Genomic DNA, 19,628 nt, shown 5'->3' with positions numbered 1-19,628 from the left:
AGATAAACTGGGGCTGTGGGAGAAAGTTATTCTGATGAAAGTCAGGTGGGGCCTGGGGAGGTAGGCCAAAACATTGCAAAGCTCTGGATCGATTTTTCCACTGTAAAAAGGGCCTCAAGAGTTGTGATTATTGCTTGACTTCTAATAATAACCTCCAGAACGCAGCACATCTTACAAACAATCACCTGAAGAGCTGAGATGTGCTGCTGAGAACACCTCATAAATACTTTATGAGGGAAAAGAACTTTAGGGCGGGAGAAGGGGGCTGCTGTCAAGGTAGGAGTAAGCCGTCACAGGAACTTAGGGAACACAGGATCTCTCCCAGGAGACAGATACAATGTCACATCTCACAGTAGTGGTTTTTGCAGTTCTTGTCCATCATGACATCTCAACTGAGCTTCTTCTCTCCCTCCCCCGGGCTGATTAGGACAGAGCTGAGCACGGAATCTCTCGCTGGCCATCGCAGATGTGTCATCTTTGATTAAGCCTCATTGGCGAGTATCCTTAATCAACAGCGGGATGGGAAGAAGAGGTTGAGGGGTAGATATTGCTGCATGGCGGGCTGCACCTGCATGTCACTCCCACTAGAGGGTCGTGAGAGAGTGACAAGGGAGATACAGGCTTGTCGTGTTGCAAACAAACCCTGCAACAGATGAGGCATCAGTCAGACATCAGACCACAGAAGGATGTTGGTGGGAGGATGGGTAGAGCGGGGTTGTGAATAGAGGGAGTACAGCTATGACCGAAAGTGACTTTTTGTAGCAAGTTAGGAGAGCATTGTAGCTAACCGTAACCCTAACACTTTTCCGGACCTAATTATAGAAACCTGCGTATGCTCCGCTAACCTGCTACGAAAAAGTCAATTCCGATCGTAGCTGTACTCCCTCTAGTCAGAACCATGGAGCGGGGGAAGCCAAAATATTATCACACTCCAGATCTCTGGAGGCATATGAGTGAGACATACAGAATGAGGGGATTATAAAATCGCAGGGGTTACCCAGTGGAAAATCTCCCTGCTCTTCAAATGTGGTCATTAGAGGCTCCTCCATCTTCCTGCAGGAGCTTGGATCCTGGGAATCGAAGGGATCGATGGGAGCTGGATCTCTCCAATGCGTTTCATTTGACATCTGTCTCTTCCCGGGCTGAGGGGAGATTTAACTGAAGAAGCAGGAGATCTTTGCAGGTGCTCAAAATCACCAATTGTACACAAAGACCGCTCTGGGAGGCAGTCGGCTCTGTTCATCTTATCGCTCCATCGACCCCAACACCTCGGGGGGATTCAGAAATAACGTTTAACGCGTCCGGTACAGACTCCTTTTTCACACCACTTCTGACATCTGCGATCGCTCTCAACTATCCTTGGGGCCATCTTAATGTAATCATGACTTCCAATTCCCAGAGATGGAATGCTATGTCGGTGGAAATCAATGACAATGTTTTCTGTGTGTTTCCGGCCAATAACTAAGGCTCTTTGACACTCACCATGTAGAAGTAGGAGAGGCAGCAGCCAATGGACCAGAACACCGAACCGGTTTTTATTGACTTCACCTGTGAGGGGGAGAACAGACACAAAGGGTTAAGGACTAGTAAACGTATTCGGTCATTCTGTCAAACATATCATCCAGGACAACAAAGTTAATAGCACTTTCTAACTCCCACAGTATGCTCTAACTAACAGCCTACATTCACTTGATGGAACAGTGGAAAAAGGTGCTAGTGAAACACCATATAATATCAGTGAAACCAAAACAGAGGCAGGCATCGTTCTCCTGGCATCCGCCAAACCCAGATTAGTCTGTTGGCCTGCCAGATGGTTAAGCGTGATTCATCACTCCAGAGAACGCATTTCCACTGCTCCAGAGTCCAATTGCGGCGAACTTTACACCACTCCAGCCGACGCTTGGCATAGCGCATGGTGATCTTAAGCTTGTGTGCGGCTAGTCGGCATGGAAACCCATTTCATGTGCTGACGTTGCTTCCAGAGGCAGTTTGGAACTCTGCAGTGAGTGTTGCAACCGAGGACAGACAATTTTTTTTACGCACTACAGCACGCGGCGGTCCTGTTCTGGGAGCTTGTTTGGCCTACCACTTCACGGCCGAGCCGTTCTTGCTTTGATGAACTTACTTGTTGCTAAGGTGGTATCCTATGACAATGCCATGTTGAAAGTCACTGAGCTCTTCAGTAAGGTAATTCTACTGCCAATGTTTGTCTATGGAGATTACATGGCTGTGTGCTCGATTTTATACAACTGTCAGCGACAAGTGTGGCTGAAATAGCCGAATCCACTAATTTGAAGGGTTGTCCACATACTTTTGTATATCTAGTGTATGTACATAAAAGCAGGGTAAAGTGACTAGGCATCAGGATAGATAAGACTAAAATACAGAACAGAGTAGCAGCAGCAGCATATGATGTGTGTGTGTGTGTGTGTGTGTGTATGTGACGTCTGTATGCATGTGTGTGTGCGTGGGTTTTCGTGAGTGTAGTGTGTGCATACATAGCCTCGTGAGTGTGCTTAGAGTCAGTGCAAGAGTGTCAATGCAGATAATTAAATGGTTACCCGGACAAATTAATTAGCAGTCTTATGGCTCGGGAGGTGAAGCCGTCTCAGAGCCGGTTGGTCCGAGGTTCGATGTTCCAGTACCGTTTGCCGGACAGCAGGAGAGTGAACAGTCTATGGCTTTGGTGGTTGAAGTCTTTGGAAATTTAAGGGCGGTGCATTTGCCATAACAAGAAGTGATGCAGTAAGTCAAGTTGCTCTCAATGGTGCAGCTGTAGAACATTGTGAGGATGCGAGGGCCCATGCCAAACCTTTTCAGCCTCCCGAGGGGGTGGAATCTCTTGACCTGCTTCCCTACAACCCTGTAGATGCAGATGGGGGCATGCGCTCTCTTTTTCCAGTAGTCCACAATCAGCACATTGGTCTTACTGATGTTGAGGGAGAGGCTGTTGTGCTGGCACCACACTGCCAAGTCTCTGACCACCTCCCTGTGAAGTGCAATTGACATTGCGTCATCTGTGGATCTGTTGGGGCGATATGCGAATTGGAGTGGTTCTAGGGTGTCTGTGATGATGGTGTTGATGTGTCATGACCAGCCTTTCAAAGCAATTCATAATTACAGATGTGAGTGCTACTAGGGATGATACGACAATTAGGAAGGTTACCTTGGAGTTCTTGGTAACAGGGACAATAGTGGCCAGCTTGAACAATGTTGGTATTACAGACTGGGACAAGGAGAGACTGAAATTGTCTGAAGACACTTGCCAGCTGGTCTGCACATGCTATGAGAACGCGGCCTTGCTTGTGTTAAAAGTGAGGGCTGCCTGGCATATTAGTATGCTCCTAACACTAGCTGGGACTGCTGGTTACCTGGTCTCACCCCACAGCCTGAGTCAACACCTTAAAAGGACCATGTCTGAAAGACTACTGGGCGACAGCGATGGCAGGGAGCAGGACAGGCAGCGGCAGGAGCACAGACTGTTATATCGAACGAAGTCTGCGGTACACACCAGTCACTTCTCACTTGATCTGCTGACGAGGATCGATTAGCGGTGGAAAGCAGGCCTGGTGCGAATGTCCACCAGAGCCTCAGTTGAGCAGCGAAAACCTCTATCCTCCCACCTATTTTAAATCCAACCCTAAATGGTCTCCATGTCATGCTCGTTCCCTCCGATGAGGCCTCACCAAAGCGGCGCAATCTGGTTTTGACATGGGTGAAACTATACAATTCCTCACAGGTAATACTGAGGGAGCTGACAAAGATGTAGGCCACTGCTGAACACCGGAAGCCTATAGCTTTCCCAGTGCCACAGACAATTAAAAGGGAGCTGCCTACAATCTACCAGGGCTGGAGACTACTATGCAGAGAATGTGCATGGTCATGTTGAAATAAGTCCCCCCCCACACACACCACACAGCAATACGAGCAGGGCTAATTAAATGTGAGCCTAGAGAAACTGGGGAATTAGCGGGACAACAATGGAAGCACGGTGGAGAGGAGGGGTAGCAGGGAGGGGGGGGGGTAGCAGGGAGTGCTAGTGTTAAAAGGGGCAGCTCTCTGGGGTGCGAGAGGATTCAATTATAGATTAGGGAGGGGATGAGGTGGGGCCGACCCAGGCAGATTAAGCGGCTCGAGTTGAATGGGTTATTAGCAGATAAAATGAAGGAGACGGATAATGAAGATTGGGGAGAAGAAGCCTGGGAGAGGTTCCCGTTTTAGCATTTGAGGGAAGGGCTAGAGAATGAGAGAGAAAGAGAGCAGAAGAGGGGGAAAGTGCCAAGACAAACGTGGGTAAATGAGACTGATAATGAAAAGCAGTGACGCATGGCCGGGATAATTGTTTTTCCGGGGCTCTCGCCAAAATGGAAAGACCACGGTGTGCAAGTTTATAATTTTTCCCACCGATGGTGCCACTACACTGACGACGCGCCACTCAAAGATGCCACAATAAGCAATGGAACCGGAGCCACCCGTGTCACCTGGAACACACACGGTCTGCATTCCAAATCATGGCATCCTATTCCCAATATAGTGCACTGCTTTTGCCCAGAGCCCATAAGGTGCACTATATAGGAAGTAAGATGCCATTTCGGGACACGCTCGTTGTTTTGGTTCATTCTAAGACAGGTATGGTCTATGTGGAACGACAATGAAAAGTTCCTATGAAACTGCAACAGCTGCTCCTCTGACAAAACCAAATATTGAAATGATACGTATCAAATCATCGTGCAACGATCATGACAGAGAAGGCAGCTCATCACAATCGGACACTGCAAGTTACAGAGAATGTCCCTGGTAGCGTTTTAGCGGTACTCGAGTAAACGTAAAATGCACCGCATCGAGCAAATTATACGCTGGCTGTCTGCATTTCATGTCACAACAGTGGTGGAGAGCAGATAGCGGAGACCCTGGGTCTGGAGCCAGCCACGGCTCTGACATTCACTCATAGTGTGGGAGGTTCTCCGCGACACTCTGGGCGAGAGGTTAAACACTTTCGCAACTCCGGCAGCTCCAGGGTTTGCATGTGTGTGGCTAGTTGATGAAAGCAGAGGCTCTTCAAACCAAGTGTCGTTATCAGCTCAGTCACACTCGCCTGAGTTAACATGACACAGAGCACTCCATAGTGCAGATATGGGTCTTCAAGCTATGGAAGCAACAGTTGAAGGCATCTCAAGCCCCCGCAGTAGTTCGATATGTCCGTACTTAACAGGTCAAGTGTCAAGCTGAAAGACGTCCACTGACTGATAGATTGAAAGAGAAACAAGTTCAGGCACAACGCACAAATTCACATGCATGACTGGACAAACGGACGCTGACAGATGCACAAACGGACACAAGGTCCGTCACCGTCCCGCAGTGCTCGCCATGGGTGACTAACATGTGAAACGTGGTGTGAGAGAGCCCGCGTCACGTTTCCCTGCGTGAATGCCGGTGTGTCCTTAGGCTTGGGTTGAAAAGGAGGACAAAGCCGGGAGGGGAAAAAATAAAAATACAAAAATGTACCTCACTCCCCGTTTGTTAGGAGCGCTGTTCAGTTTTCCTCCTGAAAAAATAAATAGGATGCCTTAGTGTGGAGCGGTCCTGGCGATTATCAGCTTGGCTGGCATCTAAGCCCCTCTAGAGAAGTGAAATGAATACCGGGGAACTGATGGGGACCCTGGCGCCCCCTGCCAAGGTCGCCTTTGATTTGTCCATTTACAATGCACTTCAATTTCATCTAGCCATGTGAATACATTGCGTGCACCTGCATCGGCCTCAAGTCATCAGGAAGCAAAATGTACAAAATGTGGGAAGGAGTAGAGCAGTGCGTGCGAGGCTGCGACAGTAATGCGATTGAAAGTAGAGGACACACTCGTGGCATAAAGTGTGGAAAAATGTCTGTTTATTTTGCCTAGAATCCTACAGCACATGGTCCATTTCCACTGTATTGTAAGCCATTGCGCGTATAGATAATACTTCCACCATGTCTATGTTAACTTATCCAATGTCTGGTCAGAGCTGTCATTCTGCTAGGCCAATCAGGGCAGTTTGTAGCATTAACAGAAAAAAGGGGTACTGTTCAATTCCTCGAACTGTTCAAGTGTGGTAAATAAGAAACCCATTTCACCTCCAACCTTAGATTTCTTTGATTACTCGATTTTTAAAGGTCACCAGCGGTGACTGAAACATACAAAGCAGCACACAATGTCCCAGACAGTCAGCAGACTGAGTGAAGGTTATCATGATTTAGTCAGTGTATCAATCATTTAACCACACAATGTCCCAGACAGTCAGCAGACTGAGTGAAGGTTATCATGATTTAGTCAGTGTATCAATCATTTAACCACACAATGTCCCAGACAGTCAGCAGACTGAGCGAAGGTTATCATGATTTAGTCAGTGTATCAATCATTTAACCACACAATGTCCCAGACAGTCAGCAGACTGAGTGAAGGTTATCATGATTTAGTCAGTGTATCAATCATTTAACCACACAATGTCCCAGACAGTCAGCAGACTGAGCGAAGGTTATCATGATTTAGTCAGTGTATCAATCATTTAACCACACAATGTCCCAGACAGTCAGCAGACTGAGCGAAGGTTATCATGATTTAGTCAGCGTATCAATCATTTAACCACACAATGTCCCAGACAGTCAGCAGACTGAGTGAAGGTTATCATGATTTAGTCAGTGTATCAATCATTTAACCACACAATGTCCCAGACAGTCAGCAGACTGAGCGAAGGTTATCATGATTTAGTGAGTGTATCAATCATTTAACCACACAATGTCCCAGACAGTCAGCAGACTGAGCGAAGGTTATCATGATTTAGTCAGCGTATCAATCATTTAACCACACAATGTCCCAGACAGTCAGCAGACTGAGCGAAGGTTATCATGATTTAGTCAGTGTATCAATCATTTAACCACACAATGTCCCAGACAGTCAGCAGACTGAGTGAAGGTTATCATGATTTAGTGAGTGTATCAATCATTTAACCAATGTCCCAGACAGTCAGCAGACTGAGTGAAGGTTATCATGATTTAGTCAGTGTATCAATCATTTAACCACACAATGTCAGAGACAGTCAGCAGACTGAGCGAAGGTTATCATGATTTAGTCAGTGTATCAATCATTTAACCAATGTCCCAGACAGTCAGCAGACTGAGTGAAGGTTATCATGATTTAGTCAGTGTATCAATCATTTAACCACACAATGTCCCAGACAGTCAGCAGACTGAGCGACGGTTATCATGATTTAGTCAGTGTATCAATCATTTAACCACACCAAAGCAGCTATTAGAGCATTACAGTGCATTCAGAAAGTATTCAGACGGAAGCCACTCTTCAGTAAAAGGCGCTTGGAGTTTGCAAAAAGGCACCTAAAGGACTATGAGAAACAAGTGAACTCTTTGGCCTGAATACCAAGCCTCACGTCTGCAGGAAACCTTGCACCATCCCTAAGGTGAAGCATGGTGGTGGCAGCATCATGCTGTGGGGATATTCTTCAGTGGCAGGGACTGGGAGACTAGTCAGGATTGAGGGAAAGACAAACGGAGCAAAGTACAGAGAGATCCTTGATGAAAACCTACTCCAGAGCACTCAGGACCTCAGACTGGTGAAGTTTCATCTTCCAACAGGGCAACGACCCTAAGTACACAGCCAACACAACACAGGAGTGGCTTCAGGACAAGTCTCAATGTCCTTAAGCGGCCCAGCCAGAGCCCAGACTTGAACCCAATCGAACATCTCTGGAGAGACCTGAAAATAGCTGTGCAGCGATGCTCCCCATCCAACCTGACAGAGCTTGAGAGGTTCTGCAGAGAAGAATGGGAGAAACTCCCCAAATACAGGTGTGCCAAGCTTGTAGAGTCATCCCCATGAAGACTCAAGGCTGTAATCGCTGCTAAAGGTGCTTCAACAAAGTACTGAGTAAAGGGTCTGAATACTTGGGTAAATGTGAGATTACCGTTAAAAAAAAAAAATACATTTGCAAAAATGTATAAAAACCTGTTTTTGCTTTGTCATTATGGGGTATTGTATGTAGATTGAGGAGGGAAAAACTACTTAATCAATTTAAGAATAAGGCTGTAACGAAAAAAAATGTATTCACTACTGTAAGTCGCTCTGGATAAGAGCGTCTGCTAAATGACTAAAATGTAAAAAAAAATGTGGAAAAAGTCAAGGGGTCTGAATACTTTCCGAATACACTGTAGATATTAGAGGTCGACCGATTATGATTTTTCAATGCCGATACTGATTATTGGAGGAACAAAAAAAGCCGATACTGATTAATCAGCCGATTTTTTATTTGTAATAATGAAAATTACAATACTGAATGAACACCTATTTTAACTTAATACATCAATCAATAAAATCTATTTAGCCTCAAATAATGAAACATGTTCAATTTGGTTTAAATAACGCAACAAAAAAAAAAAAAGTGTTGGAGAAGGAAGTAAAAGTGCAATATGTGCCATGTAAAAAAGCTAACGTTTAAGTTCCTTGCTCAGAAAATGAGAACATATGAAAGCTGAAGGTTCCTTTTAACATGAGTCTTCAATATTCCCAGGTAAGGAGTTTTAGGTTGTAGTTATTAAAGGAATTATAGGGCTATTTCTCTCTATACCATTTGTATTTCATATGCCTTTGACTATTGGATGCACTTTAGTATTGCCAGTGTAACAGTATAGCTTCCGTCTCTCTCCTCGCCCCTACCTGGGCTCGAACCAGGAACACATCGACAACAACCACCCTCGAATCATCGTTACCCATCGCTCCACAAAAGCTGCGGCCCTTACAGAGCAAGGGGAACAACTACTCCAAGTCTCAGAGTGCGTGACGTTTGAAACGCTATTAGCGCGCACCCCGCTAACTAGCTACCTATTTCACATCGGTTACACCACCCTAATCTCGGGAGTTGATAGGCTTGAAGTCAAATAGCGCAATGCTTGAAGCACAGCGAAGAGCTGCTGGCAAACGCACGAAAGTGCTGTTTGAAGGAATGCTTACAAGCCTGCTGCTGCCTACAACCGCTCAGTCAGACTGCTCTATCAAATCATAGACTTAATTATAATATAATAACACAGAAATACGCGCATTTGGTAATTAATATGGTCGAATCCGGAAACGATCATTTCGAAAACAAAACGTTTATTCTTTCAGTGAAATACGGAACCGTCTAAATATTGCTGTTACATTGTACAACCTTCAATGTTATGTCATAATTATGTACAACTCTTGCAAATTAATTACAGTCTTTGTTAGGAAGAAATGGTCTTCACACAGTTCGCAACGAGCCAGGCAGCCCAAACTGCTGCATATACCCTGAATGCTTGCACGGAACGCAAGTGACTCAATTTCCCTAGTTATAAGAAATTCATGTTAGCAGGCAATATTAACTAAATATGCCGGTTTAAAAATATATACTTGTGTATTGATTTTAAAGAAAAGCATTGATGTTTATGGTTAGGTACACATTGGTGCAACGACAGTGCTTTTTTCACGAATGCGCTTGTTAAATCATCACAGTTTGTCGAAGTAGGCTGTGATTCGATGAGAAATTAACAGGCACCGCATCGATTATATGCAACGCAGGACACGCTAGATAAACTAGTAATATCAACCATGTGTAGTTAACTAGTGATTATGTTAAGATTGATTGTTTTTTTAAAGTTAAGTTTAATGCTAGCTAGCAACTTACCTTGGCTTCTTACTGCCCTCGCGTAACAGGTAGTCAGCCTGCCATGCAGGCTCCTCGTGGAGTGCAAAGTAAGGCAGGTGGTTAGAGCGTTGGACTAGTAACCGGAAGGTTGCAAAAACGAATCCCCGAGCTGATAAGGTAAAAATCTGTCGTTCTGCCCCTGAACAAGGCAGTTAACCCACTGTTCCTAGGACGTCATTGAAAATAAGAATGTGTTCTTAACTGAACTGCCTAGTTAACCTGTTGGGGCTAGGGGGCAGTATTTTCACAGCTGGATAAAAAAACGTACCCGATTTCATCTGGTTACTAATCCTACCCAGTAACTAGAATATGCATATACTTATTATATATGGATAGAAAACACCCTAAAGTTTCTAAAACTGTTTGAATGGTGTCTGTGTATAACAGAACTCATTTGGCAGGCAAAACCCTGAGACATTTTCTGACAGGAAGTGGATACCTGATGTGTTGAATTACGTTTAAGCCTATGCCATTGAAACACACAGGGGTTGATTAATGTTTTGGCACTTCCTATTGCTTCCACTAGATGTCACCAGCCTTTACAAAGTGTTTTGAGTCTTTTACTGTGAGATCTGACCGAACAAGAGCCATGGAACGGTGATGGCCGATTAGACTCTGGCGCGCGAGTTCATGTTGGGTACCCTCGTTCCAATACGTTATAAAAGAGAATGCATTCGTCCACCTTGAATATTATTCATGTTCTGGTTAAAAAAGGCACTAATGATTTATGCTATACAACGTTTGACATGTTTGAACGAACGTAAATATATTTTTTCCCCTCGTTCATGACGATAAGTCCGGCTGGCTTAGATCATGTGCTAACAACACGGAGCTTTTTGGATATAAATGATGAGCTTTTTTGAACAAAACTACATTCGTTATGGACCTGGGATTCCTGGAAGTGACATCTGATGAAGAGAATCAAAGGTAATGGATTATTTACATAGTATTTTAGATCTCTCCAACATTGCCGTTTGTCTGTATAGCAAAGCATATTTTTCTGGGCGCAGTGCTCAGATTATTGCAAAGTGTGATTTCCCAGTAAGGTTATTTTTAAATCTGGCAAGTTGATTGCGTTCAAGAGATGTAAATCTATAATTCTTTAAATGACAATATAATATTTTACCAATGTTTTCTAATTTTAATTATTTAATTTGTGGTGCTGACTTGACTGCCGGTTATTGGAGGGAAACGATTTCCTGAACATCAATGCCATAGTAAAACGCTGTTTTTGGATATAAATATGAACTTGATAGAACTAAAAATGCATGCATTGTCTAACATAATGTCCTAGGAGTGTCATCTGATGGAGATTGTAAAAGGTTAGTGCATCATTTTAGCTGGTTTTATGGTTTGGTGACGCCCGTCTTTGAATTGACAAAACATTACACACAGCTATTGTCAATGTACTCTCCTAACATAATCTAACTTTATGCTTTCGCCGTAAAACCTTTTTGAAATCGGACAACGTGGTTAGATTAAGGAGATGTTTATCTTTCAAAGGGTGTAAGATAGTTGTATGTTTGAAAAATTTGAATTTTGACATTTATTTGGTTTCAAATTTGCCGCTCTTGAAATGCACCTGCTGTTGATAGGGTGCACCACGGGTGGCACGCTAGCGTCCCACATAGCCCCAAGAAGTTAGATAAAGGTGTAAACAATCGATTTTTTTCCCCTTTTTTATATATATATTTTAATCGGCATCCAAAAATACCGATTGTTATAAAAACTTGAAATTGGCCCTAATTAAAATCGGTCGACCTCTAGTAGATATTAGAACATTACGTCACCCCGCTCCTCCGCTCTCTCCACTGGCTTCCAGATGAAGGTCGCATCCGCTACAAGACCATGGTGATTGCCTACGGAGCTGTGAAGGGAACGGCACCTCCATACCTTCAGGCTCTGATCAGGCCCTACACCCAAACAAGGGCACTGCGTTCATCCACCTCTGGCCTGCTGGCCCCCCTACCTCTGAGGAAGCACAGTTCCCGCTCAGCCCAGTCAAAACTGTTCGCTGCTCTGGCACCCCAATGGTGGAACAAGCTCCCTCAGAACGTCAGGACAGCGGAGTCAATCACCACCTTCCGGAGACACCTGAAACCCCACTTCTTTAAGGAATACCTAGGATAGGATAAAGTAATCCTTCTAACCCCCCCCTTAAAAGATTTAGATGCACTATTGTAAAGTGGTTGTTCCACTGGATATCATAAGGTGAATGCACCAATTTGTAAGTCGCTCTGGATAAGAGCGTCTGCTAAATGACTTAAATGTAATGTAAATGTAACATTAACCTGTTTAGGATAGGGGGCAGTATTTTCACGGCCGGATAAAAAACGTACCCGATTTAATCTGGTTATTACTCCTGCCCAGAAACTAGAATATGCATATAATTTGATTTGGATAGAAAACACCCTAAAGTTTCTAAAACTGTTTGAATGGTGTCTGTGAGTATAACAGAACTCATATGGCAGGCCAAAACCTGAGAAGATTGCATACAGGAAGTGCCCTCTGACCATTTCTTGGCCTTCTATAGCCTCTTTATGGAAAATAGAGGATCTCTGCTGTAACGTGAAATTTCTAAAGGCTCCCATAGGCTCTCAGAAGGCGCCAGAAAGGGGAATGATGACTCTGCAGTCCCTGGGCGAAAAACAGTAGCGCATTTGGATAGTGGTCGATCTGAGAACAATGAAATGGGAGCGAGCGTGCACGTGAAGAGTCCATTTTACATTTTCAGTCTTTGAACGAAAACAACGTCTCCTGGTGGGAATATTATCGCTATTTTACGAGAAAAATCGCATAAAAATAGATTTTAAACAGCGTTTGACATGCTTCGAAGTACGGTAATGGAATATTTTGAATTTTTTTGTCACGATACGCGCCGGCGCGTCACCCTTCGGATAGTGTCTTGAACGCAAGAACAAAACGCCGCTATTTGGATATAACTATGGATTATTTGGAACCAAAACAACATCGGGTGTAAACTAGAAGTCCTGGGAGTGCATTCTGACGAAGAACAGCAAAGGTAATCCAATTTTTCTTATAGTAAATCTGAGTTTGGCGAGTGCCAAACTTGGTGGGTGTCAAAATAGCTAGCCATGATGGCCGGGCTATCTACTCAGAATATTGCAAATGTGCTTTCACCGAAAAGCTATTTTAAAATCGGACATAGCGATTGCATAAAGGAGTTCTGTATCTATAATTCTTAAAATATGTATTTTGTGAACGTTTATTGTGAGTAATTTAGTCAATTCACCGGAAGTTTGCGGTGGGTATGGTAGTTCTGAACGTCACATGCTAATGTAAAAAGCTGGTTTTTGATATAAATATTAACTTGATTGAACAAAACATGCATGTATTGTATAACATAATGTCCTAGGAGTGTCATCTGATGAAGATCATCAAAGGTTAGTGCTGCATTTAGCTGTGGTTTTGGTTTTTGTGACATTATATGCTAGCTTGAAAAATGGGTGTCTGATTATTTCTGGCTGGGTACTCTCCGGACAAAATCTAATGTTTTGCTTTCGTTGTAAAGCCTTTCTGAAATCAGACAATGTGGTTAGATAAAGGAGAGTCTTGTCTTTGAAAAATTGAAGTTTGGGGATTTTTTAGGAGTTTGTAATTCGCGCCACGCCCTATCATTGGATATTGGAGCGGTGTTCCGCTAGCGGAACATCTAGATGTAAAAGGACTGCAAATGTCTTCAAATAGAACATGTCCCTCCCTTCAAATCAACGGGGCATGAGTATACGATCGGAAAACTGAAAAAGAACATCCAACTGGTACTTCAGAGTGTTACAGCGCCAATAGTCTGGTCCTGGACTAAAAAGCTATTTTGATGATTCTCCATTGAGGTTGCTTTTTAGTCCAGGACTAGGCTTAATCTGTGTCTGGGAAACCGCCCCTAAATGTGTTAAAACATCAAATAAAGGATCTAAAAAGGATATTTAAATGATAAAGTTCTGACTGGAAGGGGCAGGCTTACCCATAGGTAGTAGGTGAACTGCAGGGCGAAGATGGCGATGCCCTCGTTGTCGAAGGAGCCGGCCACAGAGCGGGAGATGTACCCGGGCACGATTGCGATAAAGCAGGCAGCCAGAAGCCCCGCCCCCTGGTTCCACAGCTCCCGCGTCAGCAGGAAGGTGGAGATGGACGTCAGGCCGCTGAAGACTGGAGCCAGGAAGACGCAGACGTCCCTGATGTGCACCGTCAAGTGCAGCAGGTTTAGCACGTAGTGGATAAGGCCTGCGGTGACCATCAAACCTGGATATACCTGGAGAGAGAAAGAGACGAGCTAGAGGGAGTGGAATGGGAACATTTATGGCACCTTCATGCAAATAGTTGGGGATACCTGTCTTATCCTGGATATAAAATGCTGACTGCCTTTTAATTAACCCTAATGTACTGTAACTTTATCCACTGAGCAGTTCGTCGGAACTCCACAGGTCAGGCAGGAGAGTGATACATCAAGAAAGTGACGGCTTGCTGTGTCCATTTGCTTGACATACCACAAGAGTGAGTCAAGTTAATTGAATCTGCTCTGGATTTACACTTGTGGAAACCCAGGTAAGGCGATATTCTCCACCGAAATACTGCCTAATTGCCTAATTCAAGGCTGAGGCCTCAAACAGCCAAACCTTAAGGCTCGGTCTATAATGCATGACACTGGTCCTAATTAGGCTTGTGTGAGGTTTCTGAAGTCGGGAAGGGGGGCTGTGTTTCAGTGTGAGTGATGCCTTGAGGTATGCTATGCCAGGCATAGAGGAGTCCAGGGTACTTTGGCAAGTCTCTGCCTGCAGTGATTCTCATTTCTAAATAGCTAGTCATAGCCTAGGAGGGCTAAACTATCAACCAGGGTGTTATTGCACCTCTCTCCCAAATCATCCAACCCAGTCCTGAGGATTGAGCCTAGCAACTGCTGAAATAATCACTGTTTGTTTGGCCCCAGAACAGATGCTCGGCTCTCTGTAGTCTGTATTACCCCCATATTCCTTTGAATTTGTGCCCTTCAGCTTGAAAATGTGCCTGGTCCATTTCTTTACAGTAACAAAGGGCAGTTTATTGGCTTGGCAGAGCCCTATTGTTAAAGAGTGTCACATTTCTTCAGCCCTCAAATCTTATCTACGACTCTGGAGGGGGAGTGGCTGGCCAATGTCCCCCTTGAGTGGGAGAGAAAAGAGGGATCTGCAGAGACGCAGCCACTGTCACATTAACTGGTATCTGCTCGTCCGTCGACTAAAGGCGTGACCCTTCGTGTTAGCATACACAATGAACGAGGGCTGTCAGACTCATCTGCAGCAGTTTGAATACAGACAGGGGAGAGGAGAGCTAATGGCGGGGCGGCATAATGGAGGAAGGATGCAGGGGTGGGTTGCGGCACACTGCTTAGGTCCCTGTTCGGAGATGGGAGAGGTGCTAAAATGTACACACAGACTAGCAACAAAGGGTTTTGGGGAATACCACTCTGAAGAAATGGCAGAGTGACACCGTTCAGGTGTTAAAGTAATGCTTGAAAAAAGTCAGGCAACTCTTGGGTATACTTCATAATCTGCATGGGATGGATTGCATTTGATACAGTCAAGCTGCACTTCAACAGGTACTACAACAACCTATCCCTTAACGTAACCAAGACTAAGGAGATGATTGTGGACTACAGGAAAAGGAGGACCGAGCACGCCCCCATTCTCATTGACGGGGCTGTAGTGGAGCAGGTTGAGAGCTTCAAGTTCCTTGGTGTCCACATCAAAGGGTCCAAACACACCAAGACAGTTGTGAAGAGGGCACGACAAAGCCTATTCCCCCTCAGGAAACTAAAAAGAATTGGCATGGGTCCTCAGATCCTCAAAAGGTTCTACAGCTGCAACGACGACAGCATCCTGACTGGTTGCATCACTGCCTGGTACGGCAATTGCTCGGCCTCCGACCGCAAGGCACTACAGAGGGTACTGCATACGGCCCAGTACATCACTGGGGCTAAGCTGCCTGCCACCCAGGACCTCTACAACAGGCAGTGTCAGAGGAAGGCCCTAAAAATTGTCAAAGACCCCAGCCATAGACTATTCGCTCTACTACCGCATGGCAAGCGGTACCAGAGTGCCAAGTCTAGGACAAAAAGGCTTCAACAGTTTTTACACCCAAGCCATAAGACTCCTGAACAGGTAATCAAATGGCTACCTGGACTATTTGTGTGCCCCCACCCCCCCAACCCTTCTTTTACGCTGCTGCTACTCTGTTTATCATATATGCATAGTCACTAACTATATATACTACCTCAATTGGCCCGACCAACCAGTTCTCCCGCACATTTGCTAACCGGACACTCTGCGCCACCTGCGAACCACCTCTTCTACGCTACTGCTACGCTCTGTTCATCATACACTGCTCAAAAAAATAAAGGGAACACTTAAACAACACAATGTAACTCCAAGTCAATCACACTTCTGTGAAATCAAACTGTCCACTTAGGAAGCAACACTGATTGACAATAAATTTCACATGCTGTTGTGCAAATGGAATAGACAACAGGTGGAAATTATAGGCAATTAGCAAGACACCCCCAATAAAGGAGTGGTTCTGCAGGTGGGGACCACAGACCACTTCTCAGTTCCAATGCTTCCTGGCTGATGTTTTGGTCACTTTTGAATGCTGGCGGTGCTTTCACTCTAGTGGTAGCATGAGACGGAGTCTACAACCCACACAAGTGGCTCAGGTAGTGCAGCTCATCCAGGATGGCACATCAATGCGAGCTGTGGCAAGAAGGTTTGCTGTGTCTGTCAGCGTAGTGTCCAGAGCATGGAGGCGCTACCAGGAGACAGGTCAGTACATCAGGAGACGTGGAGGAGGCCGTAGGAGGGCAACAACCCAGCAGCAGGACCGCTACCTCCGCCTTTGTGCAAGGAGGAGCAGGAGGAGCACTGCCAGAGCCCTGCAAAATGACCTCCAGCAGGCCACAAATGTGCATGTGTTTGCTCAAACGGTCAGAAACAGACTCCATGAGGGTGGTATGAGGGCCCGACGTCCACAGGTGGGGGTTGTGCTTACAGCCCAACACCGTGCAGGACGTTTGGCATTTGCCAGAGAACACCAAGATTGGCAGATTCGCCACTGGCGCCCTGTGCTCTTCACAGATGAAAGCAGGTTCACACTGAGCACATGTGACAGAGTCTGAAGACGCCGTGGAGAACGTTCTGCTGCCTGCAACATCCTCCAGCATGACCGGTTTGGCGGTGGGTCAGTCATGGTGTGGGGTGGCATTTCTTTGGGGGGGCCGCACAGCCCTCCATGTGCTCGCCAGAGGTAGCCTGACTGCCATTAGGTACCGAGATGAGATCCTCAGACCCCTTGTGAGACCATATGCTGGTGCGGTTGGCCCTGGGTTCCTCCTAATGCAAGACAATGCTAGACCTCATGTGGCTGGAGTGTGTCAGCAGTTCCTGCAAGAGGAAGGCATTGATGCTATGGACTGGCCTGCCCGTTCCCCAGACCTGAATCCAATTGAGCACATCATGTCTCGCTCCATCCACCAACGCCACGTTGCACCACAGACTGTCCAGGAGTTGGCGGATGCTTTAGTCCAGGTCTGGGAGGAGATACCTCAGGAGACCATCTGCCACCTCATCAAGAGCATGCCCAGGCGTTGTAGGGAGGTCATACAGGCACGTGGAGGCCACACACACACTACTGAGCCTCATTTTGACTTGTTAAGGACATTACATCAAAGTTGGATCAGCCTGTAGTGTGGTTTTCCACTTTAATTTTGAGTGTGACTCCAAATCCAGACCGCCATGGGTTGATAAATTGGATTTCCATTATTATTTTTGTGTGATTTTGTTGTCAGCACATTCAACTATGTAAAGAAAAAAGTATTTAATAAGGTTATTTATTTCATTCAGATCTAGGGTGTGTTGTTTAAGTGTTCCCTTTATTTTTTTTTGCAGTATATATGCATAGTCACTAACCATATCTACATGTACATACTACCTCAAATCAGCCCGACTAACCGGTGTCTGTATGTAGCCTCGCTACTTTTATAGCCTCGCTACTGTTATTTTCACTGTCTTTTTACTGTTGTTTTTATTTCTTTACTTACTTCTTGAAAAACCCAGCTGCATTGCAGTTACTTGACACAATCAAACCGGTGCGCCTGGCACCTACTACCATACCCTGTTCAAAGGCACTTTTGTCTTTTCACCCTCTGAATGGCACACGCACACAATCCATGTCTCACAGCTTAAAAACCGGTCTCTTCTTCTTCAGCTACACTGATTGAAGAGGGTTTAACAGGTGACATCAATAAGGGATCATAGCTTTGACCTGGATTCACCTGGTCAGTCATGTCATGGAAATGGTTGCGAGACACAGTGCATACTCATAAGTCCCGTGCCATTATTTTATAGGAAGAAGAATATAATTGAACTTAGCTGAATAAAATGGGATGGATATTGTTCCCCATTCTGAAGTGTACATGAAGTGACTAAAGTGTTCATTTGAAACAGGTCCTATAAGCTAGAGTTAGAGTTATTTGGCAACTGTAGTTCTCAGTGATACAAACCTTAGATTGTCTTAAAAATAAAAACATCTATGGGCTGCATGATGCTGCTATAGGCTATTGATGATTTTAAAAAGCTTGACCTCTGTTCCTTGCCTCAGGCTGCATACGTTCTCATCAAGTGATCATGTTTTCACCCATCGAGACTATTTTCAATTGAATCACTCCACACATAAACCACTGAGAAGCATTGAGCATCTCGCTTCGTGACAGGTGATATTCCTCGCAAGTAGGCCAGTGCTTAATTTGGTAACCGTTGGGGAACCGCTATAGAAACATGCTTTCACTACATTGTTGACAGCCCACTCTCTGCACGCTGAAGAAAGGGAGGAAGGAGAGAAAGATGGAAACGCAGTGGTGAGATTCTGTAGCTATACGGGTAATGTCAGCCTATTATGAAAATAGAAAGAAAAAGAAAAACTATTACTAGGCTATTCAAAGTATAATTCACTATAAAATGTAGGTTTACACAATTAATGAACCAACAGCGTCGCCTAGGCCTATACGTTGTCTCCCACACTCAAAAGATACAGTTTGTTACATTTAACCTTTATTTAACTAGGCAAGTCAGTTAAGACTGCTTCTGAAGCTAAGCAGGGTTGGTCCTGGTCGGTCCCTAGATGGGAGACCAGATGGTGTTGGAGGGCCAGGAGGCGGCACCCTTTCCTCAGGTCTAAAAAAAAATCTCCCAATGCCCCAGGGCAGTGATTGGGGACATTGCCCTATGTAGGGTGCCGTCTTTCAGATGGGACATTAAACGGGTGCCCTGACTCTGTGGTCACTAAAGATCCCATGGCACTTATCGTAAGAGTAGTGGTGTTAACCCCGGTGCCCTGACTCTCTGTGGTCACTAAAGAGCCCATGGTACTTATCATAAGAATAGGAGTGTTAACCCTGGTGTCCTGGCTAAACTCCCAATCTGACCCTCATACCATCACGGTCACCTAATCATCCCCAGTTTACAATTGGCTCATTCATCCCCCTCCTCTCCTCTGTAACTATTCCCCAGGTTGTTGCTGCAATTTAGAATGCGTTCAGTCAACTAACCTGGTAAAAAAAATCTTATTTACAATGACGGTCTAGCATAAGGTAACCAGTCCATCCAGTATGTATAATAACAGTTCACACTCAAAGGCGATTACGAGAATTGGTTTAATTTTGATGTACCAAAAGACATCTTAAATGGACGTTTTTTGTTCATGTTTTTCTGCCATGTGTAATATACAATACTAAGCCTAACTATTTTGATTCAGGTGTTTTTATTCAGGCTTGGGCTCATATACAGGGCGTTCGAAAAGTGTTCAGACCCCTTGACTTTTTCCAAATTTTATTAAGTTACAGCCTTATTCTAAAATTGATTGAATTGTTTCTCTCC

The 19,628-nt window shown here is 44.9% G+C and overlaps 1 protein-coding gene across 2 annotated transcripts in view; it reads right to left on the bottom strand.

Annotated features, from left to right (window-relative positions):
• LOC106588202 (dolichyl-diphosphooligosaccharide--protein glycosyltransferase subunit STT3B) overlaps window positions 1-19,628 on the bottom strand; it is a 110,706-nt gene that overhangs the window by 28,500 nt on the left and 62,578 nt on the right. For both annotated transcript variants that reach the window (XM_014176962.2, XM_014176961.2), the window contains exons 3-4: window positions 13,691-13,978; window positions 1,483-1,548 (exon numbers count right to left, since the gene is read on the bottom strand). In XM_014176962.2, the coding sequence (XP_014032437.1) occupies window positions 1,483-1,548; window positions 13,691-13,978 (354 nt within the window). The remainder of the gene's footprint in view (window positions 1-1,482; window positions 1,549-13,690; window positions 13,979-19,628) is intronic.

Source organism: Salmo salar, chromosome ssa27 (assembly GCF_905237065.1).
Source record: "Salmo salar chromosome ssa27, Ssal_v3.1, whole genome shotgun sequence".
NCBI classification, from domain to species: Eukaryota; Metazoa; Chordata; class Actinopteri; order Salmoniformes; family Salmonidae; genus Salmo; species Salmo salar.
The sequence above is the reverse complement of the archived record's forward strand: the minus strand, read 5'-3'. Positions and strand labels throughout refer to the sequence as shown.